Source organism: Dromaius novaehollandiae, chromosome 9 (assembly GCF_036370855.1).
Source record: "Dromaius novaehollandiae isolate bDroNov1 chromosome 9, bDroNov1.hap1, whole genome shotgun sequence".
Classification (NCBI taxonomy): Eukaryota; Metazoa; Chordata; class Aves; order Casuariiformes; family Dromaiidae; genus Dromaius; species Dromaius novaehollandiae.
Genome location: NC_088106.1, coordinates 11,393,815 through 11,411,950, shown reverse-complemented (window position 1 = coordinate 11,411,950; position 18,136 = coordinate 11,393,815). Strand labels below are relative to the sequence as shown.

General features: G+C 43.1%; 1 protein-coding gene across 7 annotated transcripts in view; it reads left to right on the top strand.

Annotated features, from left to right (window-relative positions):
• MCF2L2 (MCF.2 cell line derived transforming sequence-like 2) overlaps window positions 1-18,136 on the top strand; it is a 197,842-nt gene that overhangs the window by 55,791 nt on the left and 123,915 nt on the right. For 6 of the 7 annotated variants that reach the window (XM_026094784.2, XM_064516666.1, XM_064516665.1 and 3 more), the window contains exons 3-5: window positions 2,340-2,454; window positions 12,253-12,343; window positions 13,668-13,787. In XM_026094784.2, the coding sequence (XP_025950569.2) occupies window positions 2,340-2,454; window positions 12,253-12,343; window positions 13,668-13,787 (326 nt within the window). The remainder of the gene's footprint in view (window positions 1-2,339; window positions 2,455-12,252; window positions 12,344-13,667; window positions 13,788-18,136) is intronic. The other variant, XM_064516663.1, reaches the window with a different exon arrangement.

Genomic DNA, 18,136 nt, shown 5'->3' with positions numbered 1-18,136 from the left:
ACCTGCTGGCCAGAGTTCCTGGTCCCCAGATTGCAGCAAACAGCCTGGGCCAGGGGGAAGTCTGACTAAGTTTGTGTGACAGCATGTTCTAGGTCACTGCTGACTGCCGTGCAGCTAGAGTGCCCTGAGAGCGGGCTGCCAGGCAGCAGCATTTGCCCTCATCGCAGGTCAATGTGGAGGCTGTGGTCCCTGCTCGCTATTTGAAATCTAATTCAGTGCAGTGCAAATGGTGATTTCTTTCTTGCATTTTGGCTGAGAGCCTCTTGAGTCTCTGCAGGCCTGTTTTCTCCCCAGCAGGATGAGTATATTGGATGATCTAACACAATGGGTCATTTTCAGATGTAATGAAAGCAATCTTACACCTTCAGAAAGGAAGAAAAGGGGTCAAAAAATTGGTGTCCTGGCAAAGCCACTGTATTGCCAGATGTCAAGGAGGAGAGGTTGTTTTTACGCAGAATACCAGGGCGATTTCCTTGGACTGAATGAAGAAAGTTGTTTTAATAATAAAGCAAGAAGCTGGTTTGGCTGGACAGTGACAGCAAAATTGAGTCACTAGCTAGTTCTCTTAAATGACTGGAGTCATTTAAGAAATGGAGTGGGATCCGTAAGTGGTGTTTACAGTGCTGTGGAAACCAGCGGTCTCTTTTTCAGAGGAGGTTGTGGGGATGCAATAAGGGTGGGTGAATTGAGAGCAGAGGCAAGCAGTGTAGTGGGGAAGGAGGGAGGATACTCACACTGACTATTTTCTAGAGCATTCACCAAATGTCTTTGTCAGCATCCAACCTCTCCGTGGCTGGGCAACACAGAAGAGGCCTTAAATAATCCAGCTGAGTCTGGGAGAGTTGGACAGAGGCTGGATCAGGACTAGCAAGGGACTGACCACTCTACATAGAAAGACTAGGAATTACTGCAGCACCTTTTTGCAATTGCTACCAAACCAGGAACAGGAGGAGCTGGTCTGTGGCATCAGCTGTTTTTACTAGGGGGGAGTGGTAAAGGTCTATGACAGCGGCCTGGAAGCAGGGTTTATCTATGGGGATTTAGAGGGTACTTCCAAGAAATCAGGGCTCATATTTTTCCCTGAGGCTGTGCTTTCTTCTCATTCCCCTAAAGGGATAATTCATTGGATATTTCCCTTGAGGAAGGTCACTTTCTGTGTCCCTCTCACAGCTTCCCCTTCAGAAAGGGGAAACAGAGCATGGCCCTTCTTTGGATAAAACTCTCCACTGGATGAGAAAGGGCTAAGTAAAACTGTGTGTGCTGCAGGGCTGGACCCAGTGTTGGGTTCACAGAGGAAATCCTCAGCCTGTTGTAAAAAACAGGCTTGCACAGACATTGCAGGGGGAGGAGAAAAACTCAGTGAAAACCAATAATGTGTCTTTAATGCCCTGTCTGAGTGGCAGTAAGCAATAAGGTAGCTTTGTTTCATATTATCTCTTTATGTGCTGCTATGTCATTAATCTGCTCTAGGCTCTGAGGCCAAGTTGGTGAGAAAATTCCTATTAACTTAAGTGCGGTTGGGTGATGCCCAGATTTGTTAGCACAACCAAGGTAGGATTGGTCCTGCGAGCAAACAGGATTTGTGCTTTGTACTACAACATCACCTAGAGCCAAGTATTGTGTCAGGAGAACTGTAAAGGCTGCTGGGTTACAAAGGACTTGGCTCCATGCTTCTCCTACGTCTGCTGAAGTTTGGATACTGCTGTTTGGATCAGGGAGTCCTTAGGCAGGCACAAATCTCTTCTTGACTTTTTTGCTTTATGATCTTCCTGCCCTGCTTAATGGAGGTTTGATGCAAAGAAACAGGAAGAGAGTGAAACTCGTTGATTAAATACTCCCTGTGTTTTGGCTGTGGTTTTGTTAGGGAAAGGCCCAAGGCTGGATTGGTCCTAAGCCTGTGTTATATCTGTGTATTCAAAACTTGTGTGCTCTGTCACTGTATTTCCTTCAATGTCTAGGAGGAATCAAGGCCTCATTGTGTCAGGTGCTGTACAAGTATATAGGAAAATGCTGTAATCTTATCACAAGCAATTACCTGGGAATGGGAAATGAAGGATCCAAGAAGATGCTTAATCAAAATTATGCAGAAGGTTCCTGGAAAAGCTGGGAAAAGACTACAGAGGCTAGATTTGCACCTGGAATAAATTGGTGTGATGAAGCTAGAGTGTGTTATAATATCAACTGGGAAGCTGATCGTAGAGATGCTTTATTCCATATATAGTGGATCTAGATGCTTCTCAATGACTAATGTGCCAGTGTTTCGCATTATACTGAGTACTGGCCAATCTGACCCCAGGCATAAAATCACCCTCTAATCTCTTGACACCTCTCTTTTGCAGGAGGAAGAGGGAAGGATGGGGCGCCCATTATAACCTTCCCGGAATACACAGGATTCAGCGACATACCTGATGAGGATTTTCTGAACGTGGTCACATATCTAACCAGCATTCCCAGGTGAGGCTAATTACAAAAGCCTTTTTATTTTCTAGAGAGCTTTCCTTCCTAACTCGCTACTTCTAGTGGTGCTGTCAGGAGGTACCAGTGTCTCTGCATCCACCTGGTCGGTATGAAACTTCCCCACACGCAGGAGGCTGTAAGAACCACTTACAACTTCTGCATGGAAAAGAAAGCCTCACACAGGGCAGGCTTTCTGTTCAGCACTTGGACTGGTTGGGAGAGGGGTGTGGATTTGAAGAGCAGCAGTAAAGGTAGCAGAGCAAATAAGAGGGTCAGTTGTGACAAAATCTTGGCATTGCATGTAACAAATGAAGGGTTGCAGCTGGAAGGAACCACGCTTAATGGTCCTTGTTACTGTTTATTCTCTGTGTCTTTCTGCGTAAGAAGAAACAAGAGCCTACATTCAAACAAAAGGGCACTGTAGAAAGGCAAAGTAATATAATGTAAATTGATCTCATGTCTTTGCCCTTTGCCTGAAGAAGGGGAGATCTTTCATACTTCCCAAGTAACATGCCAAGCTCTGACCAGACAGACTAGCATTGCTTGGATGGTTAGCAATATCTAATCTCAGTGGAAATGTGTTTTGTTGATCCTCCTGCTTCCAATTTCTTTTTTGTTGAGGGAGAGGGATCTCACAGGAGGAAACAGCTAAACCTGTCATATAACCATATAGTTTATATAGTGATGCCTCATGAACCAAAGCTTTACAGAGATGGAACTGGACAGTGTATGCAGGTGGATGAGCACAATCATTTCTTGAGGTCTGAGAGCTCTGGACTTGCCTCGTTATTGCTTGTGGAGCTCAAAATAATAGCAATGCAATACTTTTTTTGGGTGTATTCAAGCCCCCTGTTCTGAAAATTTGGTAAATAAGGGCAGACGCAGTACTCTAAGCTCACCAAAAGACCATATAGACAGGACTCGATAAAGCTAATAAACCTTGTTAGGAGTGAGGGTCTGTGACCTTAGAGTCTACTGGCTTGGGGCTGTGCTCAGCAAGCTGAGGTCTGTGTGTGGGTGGTACCCTCAGGAAACAGAGGATCCATGCACTCTGGGACTGGAGATGATGTTTGCCATAGCTCTTTTAAAGTTAGTAGTGCTATGAAAATACACACCAGCTGTCCTGGTTTCAAGGTTATCTAAAAATGGCTGCTAAGAGTTGTGGAACATTATGATACACCAGAAACTTCTTGTATATTATCAGGAAAGCTGACATTTACTCTGAACAGAATTTACTCCGTAAACTGAATATCGTCTTGTCGTCTTTGCTTCTAAGGCCAATTAAAGTCAGTAGAAAGACTCCTGCTTGGCTTCCATGATAGCAGAACTTTGTCTCCTGGTCACCATCCCTAGATGAGCATTTTGTGAATTGCACTTCAATGCTTTGATTTTCCTCAGTCTTCTCCTGGAGGTCTAAACAGCAGCCTGAGTAAGGAAGAGACTAAATAAAGCCCTAGTATCTAAGCTTTGTCTGCTGTTGCATTGCAAAAAGAGGGAGATTTTCTTGGATGTTTGAAGAGAAAGGAAGAAGCAACACTGTAAAAGACTGATACAGTTAATTAGGCCATGGGACTTATACGACTATGGGCTGCCTATATTAGAGATTAGCCTTTAGATTTTACCACAGAGAACTGCTACAGTACAGTTATTTCTGTACGGTTTTTAAGAAACACTAATTACTTGACTCTAGTGGGAAGCACAGACTTGGGAGAAGCAAGTCTCTGGATCTGTTTCATTAAATACAGTAGCGGTAGTGGCCAGCACCTCAGTGGAGGAGGAAAGACAAAATGCTGGCCTTGCTTGCATGAGTGAGGATGGATGGTGGTCCATGTGACAGGAGATGTGGGTCATTATCAGTCATTAAAATGTTGGCTGTGAGGTTTCATTAATATTGTCATATTCCTGTAGTCGTTTAAATCCGTCTTATCACACTAGATGAATGGAAAATCACAGAGGTGTTGCTCTCATGGAACAACTACCAGCAAGTCAGTAAAGTGGGGTAGAAAAGAGAAGCATGTGCCTTCTTAACTGTTCTTGCAAGCACTGCGTGCTTTCTGATGCTTTATTTACTGGGAGATTGCTCTGCAGTTAGGATGTTTTCCTTGCTGTTTGTCTGCAGTCCTGCTACAGCAGTGAAACACACTCACTTCCACTGCTCTGAGGAAATGCACTGAGGCATAGCTGCTGAATTACTTTTTGTTTATCCAAAGAGAGAGCTTAATATCTTTTTCAGCCTCCTGATCCTGTCTCTGAACCATGGCTATTTGTGCTAGCTAGGAGCACAGCAGGGATTTATTATTTCCTGTGGTCTTGTGTATAAAGGTGCTTAGAGGATGACGAGGGGAAAACGTGCCTCCTTCAAGTTTGAGTAAGAAGTTTTCCAGCTCCACCTACATGTATTCCCCATCAGGAGTTGCCAAAATAAGCGGAGAGGAACCACACACTGAGCTTAACGGCCTCATTGTTTCACTCTGCTCTGTAGGATCTTTGTTCTGCAAGGCTGTTCTTGCAAGTTCTGCAAGGGTATTCCTTCCTCCGTATTTCTTCATTAGCTTCTGGACTGGGAGGATGACTAGCTTCAGGGTTAATAAAATGGCAATAGTAGCTGAGAAAAACACAAAATTAGTTTGTCACTTCTTTATACTTGGTATCTTGGTGGGTGATCCCTGGTAATGTTAACACATGTTGGAGAACTACCATGTTACATTGTCAGCATGATGGATGGAAGTGTTATAAATGGATTCAAAAGAAATTAGACAAATTCACAGAAAATAGATCCATCAATGGCAGCTGAACACAATGGCCAAGATGCAAGCTCTAGTTGAAGAAGTCCATGTATTCTTTAACGCTAGGACTTGGAAGAGCAAACTAAGAGCAATATTGCTGTTCTCTCTTCTGCTCTTTGCTTCTGCTCTTGCCTCAGCGTCCACTACCTACCACCACTGGACACCGGGTGTTGGGCTAGATGAACCTTTGCTTTGATTCAGTATATCAGTTCTGTGTTTCCTCCTCCCCTGAGGAATCCCAGAGCAATGTTCAAAGAATGGTGAATTACATCTCAGAACTTCATCTGTAGGTCAAGAGAGACCTTATAGATTATGAGTGTAAGTGATATTTTACAATAAAGACAAGATGGCCAAAATCTGTGTTGAATAAGTAACTGCTCAGTTTGATTTAAATGACCTGCTTAAGATCAGCGACAAGCTGGGATTTCAACCTGCATTTTCTGCACTCCAGCACATTGGTTTGACTCTTAGATTCAATCATAGGTCACACCACAGGGATGTGAGTTGTCCAGGTAGTTTGCTAGTCTCTGTTGCGGTGCTTTTGGAGAGACTGACTCTGTATCTCCCGAGTTGCTATTTGGAACTTGCCAGCCTTCACGTAGAAGGCAAGGGACAAAGGCATTCATTCAGAAGAGGAAGAACCTGAGCAGCAAGCTTGGGTTGTGTGATTTATGACATAATCAGATGAAGTAAAAACTCCCTGTGGCATAAGTATTGGCCCTATTTTGATACAGCCAAGCCTCGTTAATCTGCAATTAGCTGATCTATGCACAGAGTGTCTTTCCTACATCTTAGCAAGCAGTAATGGGACTGTATTTGTTGCTTACATTGTATAGTAGTGCTTAGGAGTATACTGTAACGGCTTTCCTGTACACATGTTATTCCACTGCTAGTAGTTCACCTGTTTTATTCTTAAGGAGGATGTGCAAGTATCAAAGCGACTAAGAGTCTTTTAGATTGTGGACTTATACAGGGTATTGCCATGAATCAGGTTAAGATGAAGTATAGTTTGAAAAGCAGTCCACCCTGCTTAGCATGGAAAATATTTCCTTGTTCATAGCTCAATGAACTGGAGAAATCAGTAAAATTTTTCAGGCAGATGTAGAGAGAACATCTGTCTTTTGTAGTGTCTATTTCTGTGTATCCTGTAGAATAAGATTCATGCTAGCTGTGCAGATAAGGTCTGTTATCACAGATGACGTTTTTCAGTGAGTTAGTAACTTGCCAAGTCCCTCTGGAGTGATTGGTCTTCTGTGCATAAGCCCATATGGCAAAACATTGAAAAGACAGAGGTAAATATAAATCGTTATTATTTAGGTGTACAGGCATGCACTTCATCTTTGAAGCTGCTGAGTGCATTTACTTTATTGACTCACATAACAATATTTTTTGGTAGGCTTTAAGCAAGTCTTGGACTTCTGGCCTTTAAAACATCAACTGCTTCCCAAGATGGAAGATCAGTCTAGTGAGACTTTTGCAATTGGATTAATTTTCCCTCTGCTCCAGCCCCTCCTCATGAGAGTGCTGCACCAAGTGGACCTACATGTGTACACGTTTACCTGCAGGCACTGGGTAGCGTGGGTATATGCAAATGTGTACACTTATGCAAATGCATACACCTGTGTGTGCACATGTGCAATAGTTAGCTGTAGACAGCTCTTTTTACTTGCTTTATTCCACAGCCAGAATTCCCTTCTCTTCCAATTGAAGTGGATCTACTGCTTGGATAAACAGCCACGCCTCTCTCCTTCCAGAAGAGGTCAGGAAATTTGGTATCTGCTGACCTCAAATCAGTACTCAAGAGCTAACCTGCATTCAGACCTGAGGGTGGATCGGCTCAGGTGATTGTACACCGTTCATTCAGGGAAAGGGAATCTCTCTGCCAGCCGTATGTAGACCTAGGCAAACACGTCTGAATTTGATTTGGAGGCAAGCTTGATGTTTACCTGCTATGCAGGTTTCCTTCAAATCTCTCTTTTCAAGGAACTGGATAAATCCTAATGCATTTGTACAATGCGGGTAGGGATATTACAGTGCTGACTCTGAGAAAACACTGATAGAGTGTGTTTGTTTTTAAACAAACTCACGCATGCACGCACACGAATGGGGTTTCTCAGCTGTTCATCTGCCTGCACTGATGCTGCCGTTTTGGCTAAGCTTCTGCTTCCCACAACTGATGGCCTGCACTCATCCCTCAGTGCCAAGTGACACTCAGACCTGGCAGGGCCTTTCCTTTTGGCATGTGGACTGAAACAGGATCACTTGCTGACACTCTCTCTGTTTCCCTGGCTAAATTTAGGTCTTAAGTCAGCCCTGTTGAGTTAAAAAGAAAAAGGCATACCAACACTGTTCGCCCATCTCAGTGAAGACAGGTGATACTGTCCTGAATGTCAAGGTGAAATGCAGGGAATAATATTGTAGAAGGCTGAGATGTAACTTTGTGTCAAGGTTATAGCCCCGTTTTCAGCTTTCTGTTGTCCAAAGATACCTCCCTTGTCAAGCCACTTCTTGTGTTGCATCCATCAACCTAACCTGTAGCAGCCAAGATGTACAGAACTGTATCTGCGAGTGGGTTCTTTGCTCCTTGACTTTGCACAGTCCGATGGAGTGATTTTGAGTGATGTAGATATTCCCTCACAATCCTTTTTCTGTGCTCTGCTCAGCTGCTTTGCTTTTCAGCAGCATGTGGTTTTATCATCTTCCCTTCCCCCTCTTTTCCTCCTTCAGGTCATGCAGACTTTTAACTGTATTCTCCTTTTTTCGCCCACTTCATCTCATCCAGTGTAATAAATTCAATATTGTAAGTTGTATATGCTGCAAGAACTAGCTAAATTGTTTGCTTAACAGCCCAGTTCTAATCTTACCCTGACAAATCTTTCTCAGATCTCAGGCCTTGGCTCCTTCTTCATTCTCTTCCACATCTGGGATTGTACCTGCATTATTTGGGTAGTAAAGTGTTGTGGCTTCTTCCTTTTGCCCCAAGCCATGTGCTGGGCACAGCTGGTTGGCAGGTTTTGTCTTTGCCAGCCAGCTGTGGTTGCTGCACTTAGTCTTGGAGTAAGAGAGCAGTGAGTAGCACCTCACCCTAGGTCACTTACTAAGTGGCCTGGTGCTCTCTTTTGCTCTTTCCTCATATTTAAATCCAAGTTAATATATCCGTATCTATTTCATATTTCACTTCCTCAGTCTGTCCCTTTAACTGGCCTGCAACGCTGTGTGAACCGCAGTGGCTACTGAAGAGCGGTGTTGCTATTTCTATATGTTCCTTCTTCCCAGCCCTCCCTGCCCCCATGACCGTTCTTGCCAAGCTTAATTTCACGAGAAAATTCCTTTGCTTTGTCCCTCTTGCGTTTTCTTTCTGTATCTGTCTTTCACGAGCTCTCGTTCCTATTATCTATGAATTTAATTTTTATTGTCACATCTGACGCCTGGATGCTATTGTGCTGTTACAAATCCCCATGGCAGACGAACACATGAAGAAATGAACTGCTAGATCATGGACGTGTACTTGTAAAAACATCCCAGGTTCCTCTTTTAAGTGACTTCTGCTCTCTGTGTTTGATGGACTTTAAAAATGGGGCTTAGAGTTAGCTCTGAGACACATAGGCAAGTTTTACTTGGCACAAATACTTTTGTGTTTGTTTAAATCACAGTGGTGCTTGTTGCTTTTGGCAGATGCTGTCTTGTCAGCTGTTTGCTTTGCAGTTTACTTGTGAAGGTGTAAATGTAAGAATCTGAATTCTTTTTGGCCTCCGAATTTCCATGTGAACTCCTTTCAGAAAGCCTTCAGTCAGCCTCTCAAACCAGGAAGATGTGCAAAACAAGGCAATTCCTGTTTGCAGGCAGCTCGTGTGAATATGGGGCTTATGGATAGAGTTATTTGTGGTTTGCGTGTGCCATAAATTTTACTAAGAACACATTTTTCTCTTTTTTATTAATCTGATATTGGTTGAGTAGTATTTTTCTTTAGATCAACATCAGCATTTTGTTAACTTCAGCGAACATGCTTACTTTGACAGTCATTTAGTTATAAATCACTGGTTTCAATGGACTCGGAGCTGATTTTGTGTGTGCAATTAATATCTGAGAATTATTCAACAGTTATGAATTTGTTGCATGAGTCTAAGCTGTGTAAACAGAATTAGATGCTGGTTACAGTAATACATTCTCTATTTCTTTGGAGTAGAGCCCATGTTTTGATGATCCCCGCTTCATTCTTTAAAATTGTCTGCTTACCCAGTTGCCTGCCGTTTTAACATGGTCCTCAAAAATTAACATGGTTGTCTAAAATATGCAAAGCCTTTTCAAAGGTCACCTAAACCTGTAGCCACTGAAAGGAGAATTGCACTGACTTCCGTGTGTCCCAAAATCTCACTATTTTACAAATAGCATTGGTATAAATAATGGAACGATTTCAATAACATGCTATAAGTAATATGGATTTTGAACTGTAACATTGTTCCCTCAGTCATCAGTCACAATAAGCATTTTTAGAATTTGACTTGCCAGATTTTTTGATCAAATCCTGCTCCCCTGCAAGAGTAAAGAAACCTGAGTGGAACGTATATCTTGCAGCTACTCGCTCCTCTGGTCACTTGAGGACGTGCTGGAGGCAGAGCGAACCCCCACTGCGCCCGCTTCCGTGGGGCCCGAGCTGCTTGCGCCCGTGCTTCAACACGAGGCCAGCCAGGGTGCTGCGACTGGTTTTGGGAGCACTGGTTTGTGACAACTGTTAGCGCTATCAGTATCAAATATTTGAAAAATTATTCTGGATTGGTCTTGACTAGTGGATAGCTTGTAGGAGAGTTTTCGATATTTGTTAACAAGTACAATCCCATCTTTAGCAAGTTTCTGCGGGCGACATGGTCGGTCAGCAGTGAGTGTTGACTGTACAGTCTCCTGTTCCCCAGCGTCTGTGTGCAGCCCACATCAGTCTGGGTTTTAAAGTGTGTTTCCACCTCACAACTTCTCAAGGACTTTTGGTAATGTGAGTGAGAGAATTCAAAGTGCTGCTCAGTTTGTGGCTCCGGCATATTTGCTTGTGTAGATGAGTGAGTCTCAGCAGTGCCTTCTGATGTCAGGAGCAATGAGGTCTCAGTGCTACAGCAAGTTAGAGGATTTCTCCCCACTTCACCTTGTAGAGTCAGTGGTGGTTTGGATTTTTTGCCTTTTGGGGGGGTGGTTGTGCTAGCTGGAGAGCTGGAGGCTGCTGCTGCCGAGTTCAGAGGTAAATGGAGTAGCTGGGGCTGCTGTTGTGGGCACAGGGACTGGCAGTGCGCTGTGCCCGGGCTGGATGCAGCCCTGGTGCTGAGGAGGGGGGTTCACAGCACACCAAGCTTGTGCTTGGGGTGGAGTGGGATGCTGTGCTGGGGGGTACTGAATGGGAAGGGAGAAGGGAAAAAACACCCTTCCTTTCTGCCCTGGCTCCTAAACACATTTGCTCCCTACAATCTTTAGCAGTTGTTTCCTTTTCACAGTGACCTGAATTTTTCTCTACAAATTACTAAACAAAGGAGAAAAATGTTGATGGATATCACACAAGCAAAGGAGGAAAATGGCACATTGTTTTCCCCCAGGTCAAGCAGGGAGATGTGGGTAGTTTGATAATGCCAGCTGCCTCTGCTTCTCTGTGTAGTGACGGATCTTTTCTTGCAACTTTCTCTTAAACTTGCAGTACCCAGATTTGTTTTGATTCCCCAAACTCTCAGCAAGCTTACACCAGCCTTCGCTGTTTCCATCGGAGGCTTTCAGTCCCAGGCTGCTGATCTTGATCCTGCAGGACTTTGGCAGATGCTCAGAGCTGGTGTTGCTGGTGCTCTTTGGTGGGTTATTGACATGAGTTTGCAGTTCAAATCCAGCCCCTTACAAAATGACCCGTAAAAATGATTTGCCTGGGCTGCTTTGTGACCCCTTTTGGGCACGGTATGTTTTTACAGAGCAGGGTAAAAAGTAGTCTTACGCTCTCCAATGAAGAAAACAGCAATTCTGCCTGCTGCTTGTATGGGCAATGGAAAAGGGATCAATGTTTTACACGTCTTCTCTTGCTCTTCATCTGTGCAAAGGCCAGGAGGTAACTAGGTGTTTGATTGCAATTTGTTGTTTGATTATAACAACATGTATACTTTTTCTGCCTGCCTCAGATTTGTCCAGAGATGATTGAGCCATCCTGCTATAAGGAAGTTTCTGGAGTTTTTCTAAGTTTGCTTAGCTTCGAAGACTACTCTGCAGTTCTGAGCCCTTGTGGAGGGCAGGGAGAAGAGCAGTCCAGTCCCCCTGGAGCCCCCCATAGCAGTGAGATTTTTGAGAGGGGAAGGAGGGGATATCTGTGAGGTCTGTATAAGCAGGATGGAGCATCAAATCAGTGCCTCATAAAGACCCCTTGAAAAGTACAGGGAGGGAACAGCAACCATTATTCTAGTCAATATGTTAAGACGGTACTTTTGAATGGCTTGCAGCCTTGGGGACCAGTCTGTGGCTTAGCAGCATACATCTCTGATCTCTTAAACTCCTGCTTTGTCCTCCAAAATTACTGGGGCATTGTGTGCAAAGGGAAGGTAGCGATGGGGAGATCTGTACTCCCCCTGGAGCTAAGTGCCCTGTCAGCATATTTGGAGAATGAACACTGAAGTGGGGTGTCTCATAACTTGAATTACTCTGCAGAGCAAGCAAGATCTGAGTTTTTTTCCTTTGATACAGCACAGTGTAATTTGTGATCCTGAACTATGCATATCACCTAGATTTGGCAGCAAGTAGCATAGCAGCTGAGAGATTTAGCAGATAAAATATTCATGTTTTGTGGAAGCTGCTAGTCTTATGCTGGAAAGAGGAAAATTTGCTGGCTTTCCTGTTCACGTGAATTTCTGCCAAATATTCATTCTCTCCACTGTACGTTGCATTTTCATAATGGGCTTAGAAGGTGATCTGACGGAGGCTGTGTTTTGCTGCAATACACTTCCTTGGAAGGGGAGTATCTTTATGTAACCCAGCATACTTATTTCATGTTTTGCAGTCTTGAGGCTGCCAGCATCGGATTCATCATCATCATAGACAGACGACGGGACAAATGGAGTGCAGTCAAGGCATCCCTGACACGAATAGCAGTAAGTGCCTGCCTTTGTTTTTTATTTTTTAGAAATTAAAATTATCTGCTGAATCTGCAGCACAGGATACAGTCTCATGAGCTCACTTTTAGCTCCCTTATTTTGGCTGTCAATGCAGTTTCTCCCCGACCCCTGAGCTCAGAAGTGTTAACTAGGAGATGGAGGAAGCTCCAGTAACAGATTGCCAACCTTGTTTACTGCTGAATTAGGACAGATTTCTTATTTGCCAGGACAGATTTGTTATTTGCCAGGGTGAGCGTGCTATAGATTCTAGTGATCTGAAGTGGGTTCCTGGGAGTAGGAGTGCAGCAGAGGCCCCCGTCTGTGCACCAAACGAGGAGTGACGGCGTGGCCTGCTTGTGAAAGAAAGATCCCAAAGGGACTTATGTGTATGTGGTAGTAGGTGATCTATGTCAGAAACTCCTAATAGCTTATTATATCTCATTTGGGCAGGTCAGAGTTAAGCAGCTGATTTTCAGTGCTGATAAAAGCAGCTGTTATACGTGTATTGTGTGGAACGTGTGCTGTGTAAGGAACAAGGGCTTGCATGAAGCACTCGGTTATGTCACCTCTGAGGTTTAGGGTAGAGGAGTGTCCAAGGTGACTTTAAGTCACCTCAGGGAATGTGGAGAGAATCTGTTTTCATTCATCGTTCTTTTTAGCTGCCCTCTCCTAGAAATTGTTCTTTTTAATGCTTTGTGAGCTCAGGGAAGGACTGCGTGAGAGATGTGGGCTGGGTGTTATGAACGGGGCCAAGCCTGATGAAAGTGCTGAGTGCCTGTGTGTGGGAAACGCATAAGAAGTTAAAATATATATATATATATATATATTTAAAAACGCTTTCCAGGATGTGAAGATAGGTCAGTTTGGGGAATCCATCTGTGCCACCTGCTTCTTTCACCAAGTCAAATGTAGGCAGCCAGTTTTTTGTAGGTAGCTGCTTTTGCCCTCTAGTGGCTGCAGCCTAAAAAAGGGGGAAGACCTAGGTGCAGCAGTGCAAAGGGGGCTTGGCATGGTTCAGACCTGGGAGCAGGAAGGGAGAAGGGACTGCTGATGCAGCAGCTTCAGAGCTCTGTGCCAAATCTCTATCAAAAACCAGTGTATGGCGAGGCAGTAAAATCCAGGGGCTAGTCTTCCTCTGACTTCAGCAAATTGTGACGTTTGGCATGTGCTGAACGGACCAGCCGACAGCATTACAGCTGCACAGGCCAAGGATCAACATGTCCTACCTGCTTTACCCCTGTTAGGAAACACCTGACTGAAAATTCCCTTGACCTCCCTGCAAGGAGTGTTGTGCCTTCTAATAGTTTTATATTCCTTGCAGGGAGCGTTTCCAGGAAACCTGCAGTTGGTGTTTGTCCTGCGGCCCTCCCGCTTTATCCAAAGGACAATCGCTGACATCGGCATTAAACTCTATCGGGATGACTTTAAAATGAAGGTACCGGTAAGCATGCATTTTTTTTGTCCATGTGTACTCCTTATCTCCATGTCTGCAATTCCTAGATGTCAACAAATTTCTCATAACCCAGTCATTAACATTTGATTGCAAGGGGCAGTCGGGGACGTCGATCTGGTTTTGCATAGCGTACCCAATGTCAATAAAGATTCAGCTGAAACCTGATTGAGATCAAAGGAGCTTTGAGATGCTTGTGGGAACATTGCCAAGTAGCTTCATCATCTGGATCAGATGACTTATTTTTGCTTTCATTTCAGTGATAGGAACTGATAGGATACTGGAAAAGAGCAGAACCTGTTTGAGTATTTAGCAGTGGTTTGCTTAAGTTGTGTTTGTGGGTTTTTCTACTGTCAGTGGCAGTAATGCCAAAGAGTTAACTATCACTGGATGTTTTACAAGATTTTAATACACATGTTCCCATGCAGAAGATCAGTCTAGCCGTAAACTGCGACTGGGTTTAAGTAGTGTCATCTTAGCTTCTAACTCAGTGGAGCTGTTCCCCAATTTAGGCAGAGGTAGGTCTTGTCACTGCAGTGACAAACACAAGTGGTTAGGGCAACCGAACTGTGAAAGGCGAGAGCTGAACTCTGCACTGCTTTGTGTGTCATCCATAGGACAACTGACAATCTGACAGTGCCCTGGTTACGTGCTTGCAGGGAACTGCCTATTTATAATGCCTCTTATGGTCCCCACCCACTCAAGTTTCAAAGCTTGCTTTTTACTTTTCTATGTGCGTGACATGTGCCGTGGGTTGATGAGAATCTGATTTGAAGAAGCTTATCAAACCTGAGACAGTTTAAGTTTTAGATTATTCTGTGTGAGTTCTTTCTGGAGTTGTTCCTAACTGCATGTTTGCCTGTGGTTTCAGGGTGTTTTATAAATAAACTTGAATGATGATTATTAATGGTATTTTGTCTTGGAACAGACTCATACTGTGTTCCATAACAACTTTACTAGAGTGATTTCACATCATTGTTTTGGATTTTGCTTCTGGTTTTAAATTGTTTTACAAAAGACCCATGGCTCTCTTCCAGTGATTACTAGACTATGTCAATACCTAAGTTTTAAATTCAGATGTTTAAGATACTTCTTGCTTCTGCTGAAGAAAGAGACAGATTATTACAGGGAATACAGGAGAGGAAACGTGAATATTTATTTTGATATTGTGAATTAAATAGTACCATTGTCTGTAGGTTGGCAAGGGTACCTTCTCAGTACTAAATGCAAAACTGATAAAAAAAAAAAAAAAAAAAAGTATGTTTAATTACAAAGCAAAATTTTTTAATTTTATAGCACTTAAATTTTTTTTAAAGAAATCTTTAAAATGAATGCTTCTGTATTTAATAAGCCACAATTTGTTACCGTAGCAACCACTGTACCAGGCATAACTTCAGGAAAGAATAGCATTTGCTAGCAGTTCAGCATCTTCTGTCCTTTTAGCAGTTTATTTGATGACAATATGTCCTTTCAAATCCATGTTTGAAACTTCAAAGTCTGGAAGAGAGGGTACTTGCAGGCAAGGATCAAGAACTGTATTAAGTATTAAATAGTTGGCCTTCTTACAGACAGAAAAGTCAAGATCTGAGTTTGGTTTTGGGTCCTTTTGGACATCCAAGTTTTGAGCCACCTTGGGTATGTTCACATAGCCCTTAGAGAGCAGTCTTACAAAAAACTAGGAACATGGTGTGCTTGCTGCTGCATCTGCCTGCTTCCCACCCACGTATCTGCAGGCAGGCTGCCAGACTTGTACAGAGCCTGCCCTCATACGCCTGGTGATACTCTAAGTTGCTTGGTGCTGTGTGCTAATGGTACCCGAAATTCCTGAGGTCTACCACGCTCTCTGGAGGGGCCTTTTAGCTGTGTTTGCAGCTCGTCTCAAAAAGATCATCTGGATATGCACCTACATAGCTCAGCTTCAGAACTGCTGAAGTTATTGGGAGAGAAACCTATTTGTTCCCCTTACACTTGGCACGCAGGATGCTATTTTTAAGAACAGGGCCAAACAGTCCTGGTCCCAAGGAACTACATATCAATGCTATTCTTTAATACCGACATCATCCTTTAAGCTGTTTGCAGGCTTGTATGTGTTGTACGTTTGGCACTTCGACAATGTTAATGTCATAACTGGGCCAAGGACAGGTTGCATTTCCTATCACAACTACAAACGAATAAGGGCCAGGCCAGGAACATTCAAAAGAGGCTACAAGAATGTGTGTGTTTGATAAGAAAACACAGAGTTTATCTGAGCTATCAGAATGCAAATATGTTCAGTAAAATAGATCTGCTGGGTTAAATCAACATTGGATTGAATACAAACCAGAAGATCAAACAGGAGCAAGAAATAGAGGCTGAAATAATAAAACCAGACACAATACGGAAATCAGGATTTATATAACTTACTAGCATACAAATGTGGTTGATTAAAACCTGCTGAAGAAAATCTCTATTGGGAGGGCTATTTGAGAAATTGTCAATTCCCAGGAACGAGTTGTAAAAATATTGGAGGTACACAAGGGTTTACCTGAGATAAAATCTGGTAATTCATGAGGAACACATGGAGATAGAGCTCATGTTCTCCAGCTTATGTTGCTGAAGAATGGCTGTTTTCACTCTGGAAAGGAGTATGGGGCTTGCTAGTACTTTGTAAGATCTGCTTCTTAGATGCTGGATGGCTCTCAGTCATTCTCCTGCAGAGATGCCTGTGGGGGGAGGCAGCACCGTATCTGGCTATATTAATAGATTTGCTTTGTCTCTTGTGCTGAATGTATCAGGTTAAAACAAACATCTTCATGGAAGCAAAATGCATGACTGTTCTTCTGTAGTTTCAGTGAAGTTTGGAGCATCAAAAGATTTCTAGCTTGTCAGCAAGCACTCTTGGGGAAGAGCTACAAAGCAATTAAGACTTATGCCTTGTCAAAGGTGATTTGCAATTCAGAAGTAGTGCACAGACTTCACACTTCAGGCTGAGGTTAATCCAAGATGATCTAGCTTTTTGAGTTTTCTGGCTAAGATCATCACAAAGTAGCTTTTGGTTTTACCTTAAGGTAATAGCTTTCTCTTTAACTTTGACTGAGGCACTCAGTGCTGAGGGAACTGGGCTTGTTTAGGCTGGAGAAGGGAAGGCTGAGAAGGGGGCGACCTAACAACAGCTTTCCAGTATCTCTGAGCAGGTTGCTGAGAAGATGGAGCCAGGTTGTGCATTTGCAGGAGGGCAAGAGATAATGGACACAAAGTGAAACAAGAGTGCTTCTGACTTGATAGAAGAAAAAACCTTTTCATCATGAGAATGATCAGGCAGTAGACTAGGCTGCCCAGAGAGGTCGTGCAGTCCCAGCTCTTGGAACTTTTTAAGATTCAGCTGGATAAGGCCCTGAGCAACCTGGTCTGATCTCATAGCTGATGCACCTTTGAGAAGGCTGGACTAGAGACCTGAGATTCCTGCCAGTGTGAATCATCCTAGAGTAATTCAGTAACAAAAATCAGCTTACAAACTTGTTCAGGCTTGTTCTCAAGGCTCTTCTTACAACGCTGTTCAGCTTAAAATATGTTTTCTTGCCTCTAAACATCTATGCTTATCTCATTATGCACAGTGTTTGCACTGAACTTAACTCTCTCTGTTGGAATTAATGCATGCTAACAGGTATAGCCAGTTTTAAATAGCATAGCCAGGTAATACCTTTGACACATTTGTTAAAGCCTAAGGTTGAAGATTTGTAGTCATTTGTGCTGAACACCTTGTTTCTCTGCTGTTGAAGTCATAGGGTATTTTCTAGCTGTTAGGATAACAAGGTGTAATTAAATTCAGGTGTGTTTTTTGCATAACCACTTGTGTCTTGTGTTGTTGGACATTATTTCTTGGCTAGCACTGTAAATGTTATAATGCTTACCTGAAGCTTAATGCGAATCTGTTTTTGCTTTCATTTAAGCGGGTCTAGTGATAAGATGACAGTTGAGAATGAGAAGAGGAATTTAGCCTTGTCTCTCCTTTTCCTTAGACCATGATAAAAAAGGAAGGGTCTCTGTGTGGACAGGCAGAGACACAAAATGATGCAAGTGAAAGGAAAATTTTGTTTTGTGGTCTAGTTTCAGTACTTCCATGGATCAAGTTGTTGATCTTGAGGAAGTTGTTTAACCTGCCTATACCTCTGTTTCACAGTAAATAATGATTATCTACAAAATACAGAGATGCTTTGATGAAATTTTAAGTTTATATAAGTTTATTTATATAAATATCATACTTCTGCTCTTGTGTGTGCAAAATTGCCACATCCCCTGCCTAGCAGGGAGCAAGATGGTATCAGCTTATGGGTAGTTCAAAAATGGCCATTCACATGTTG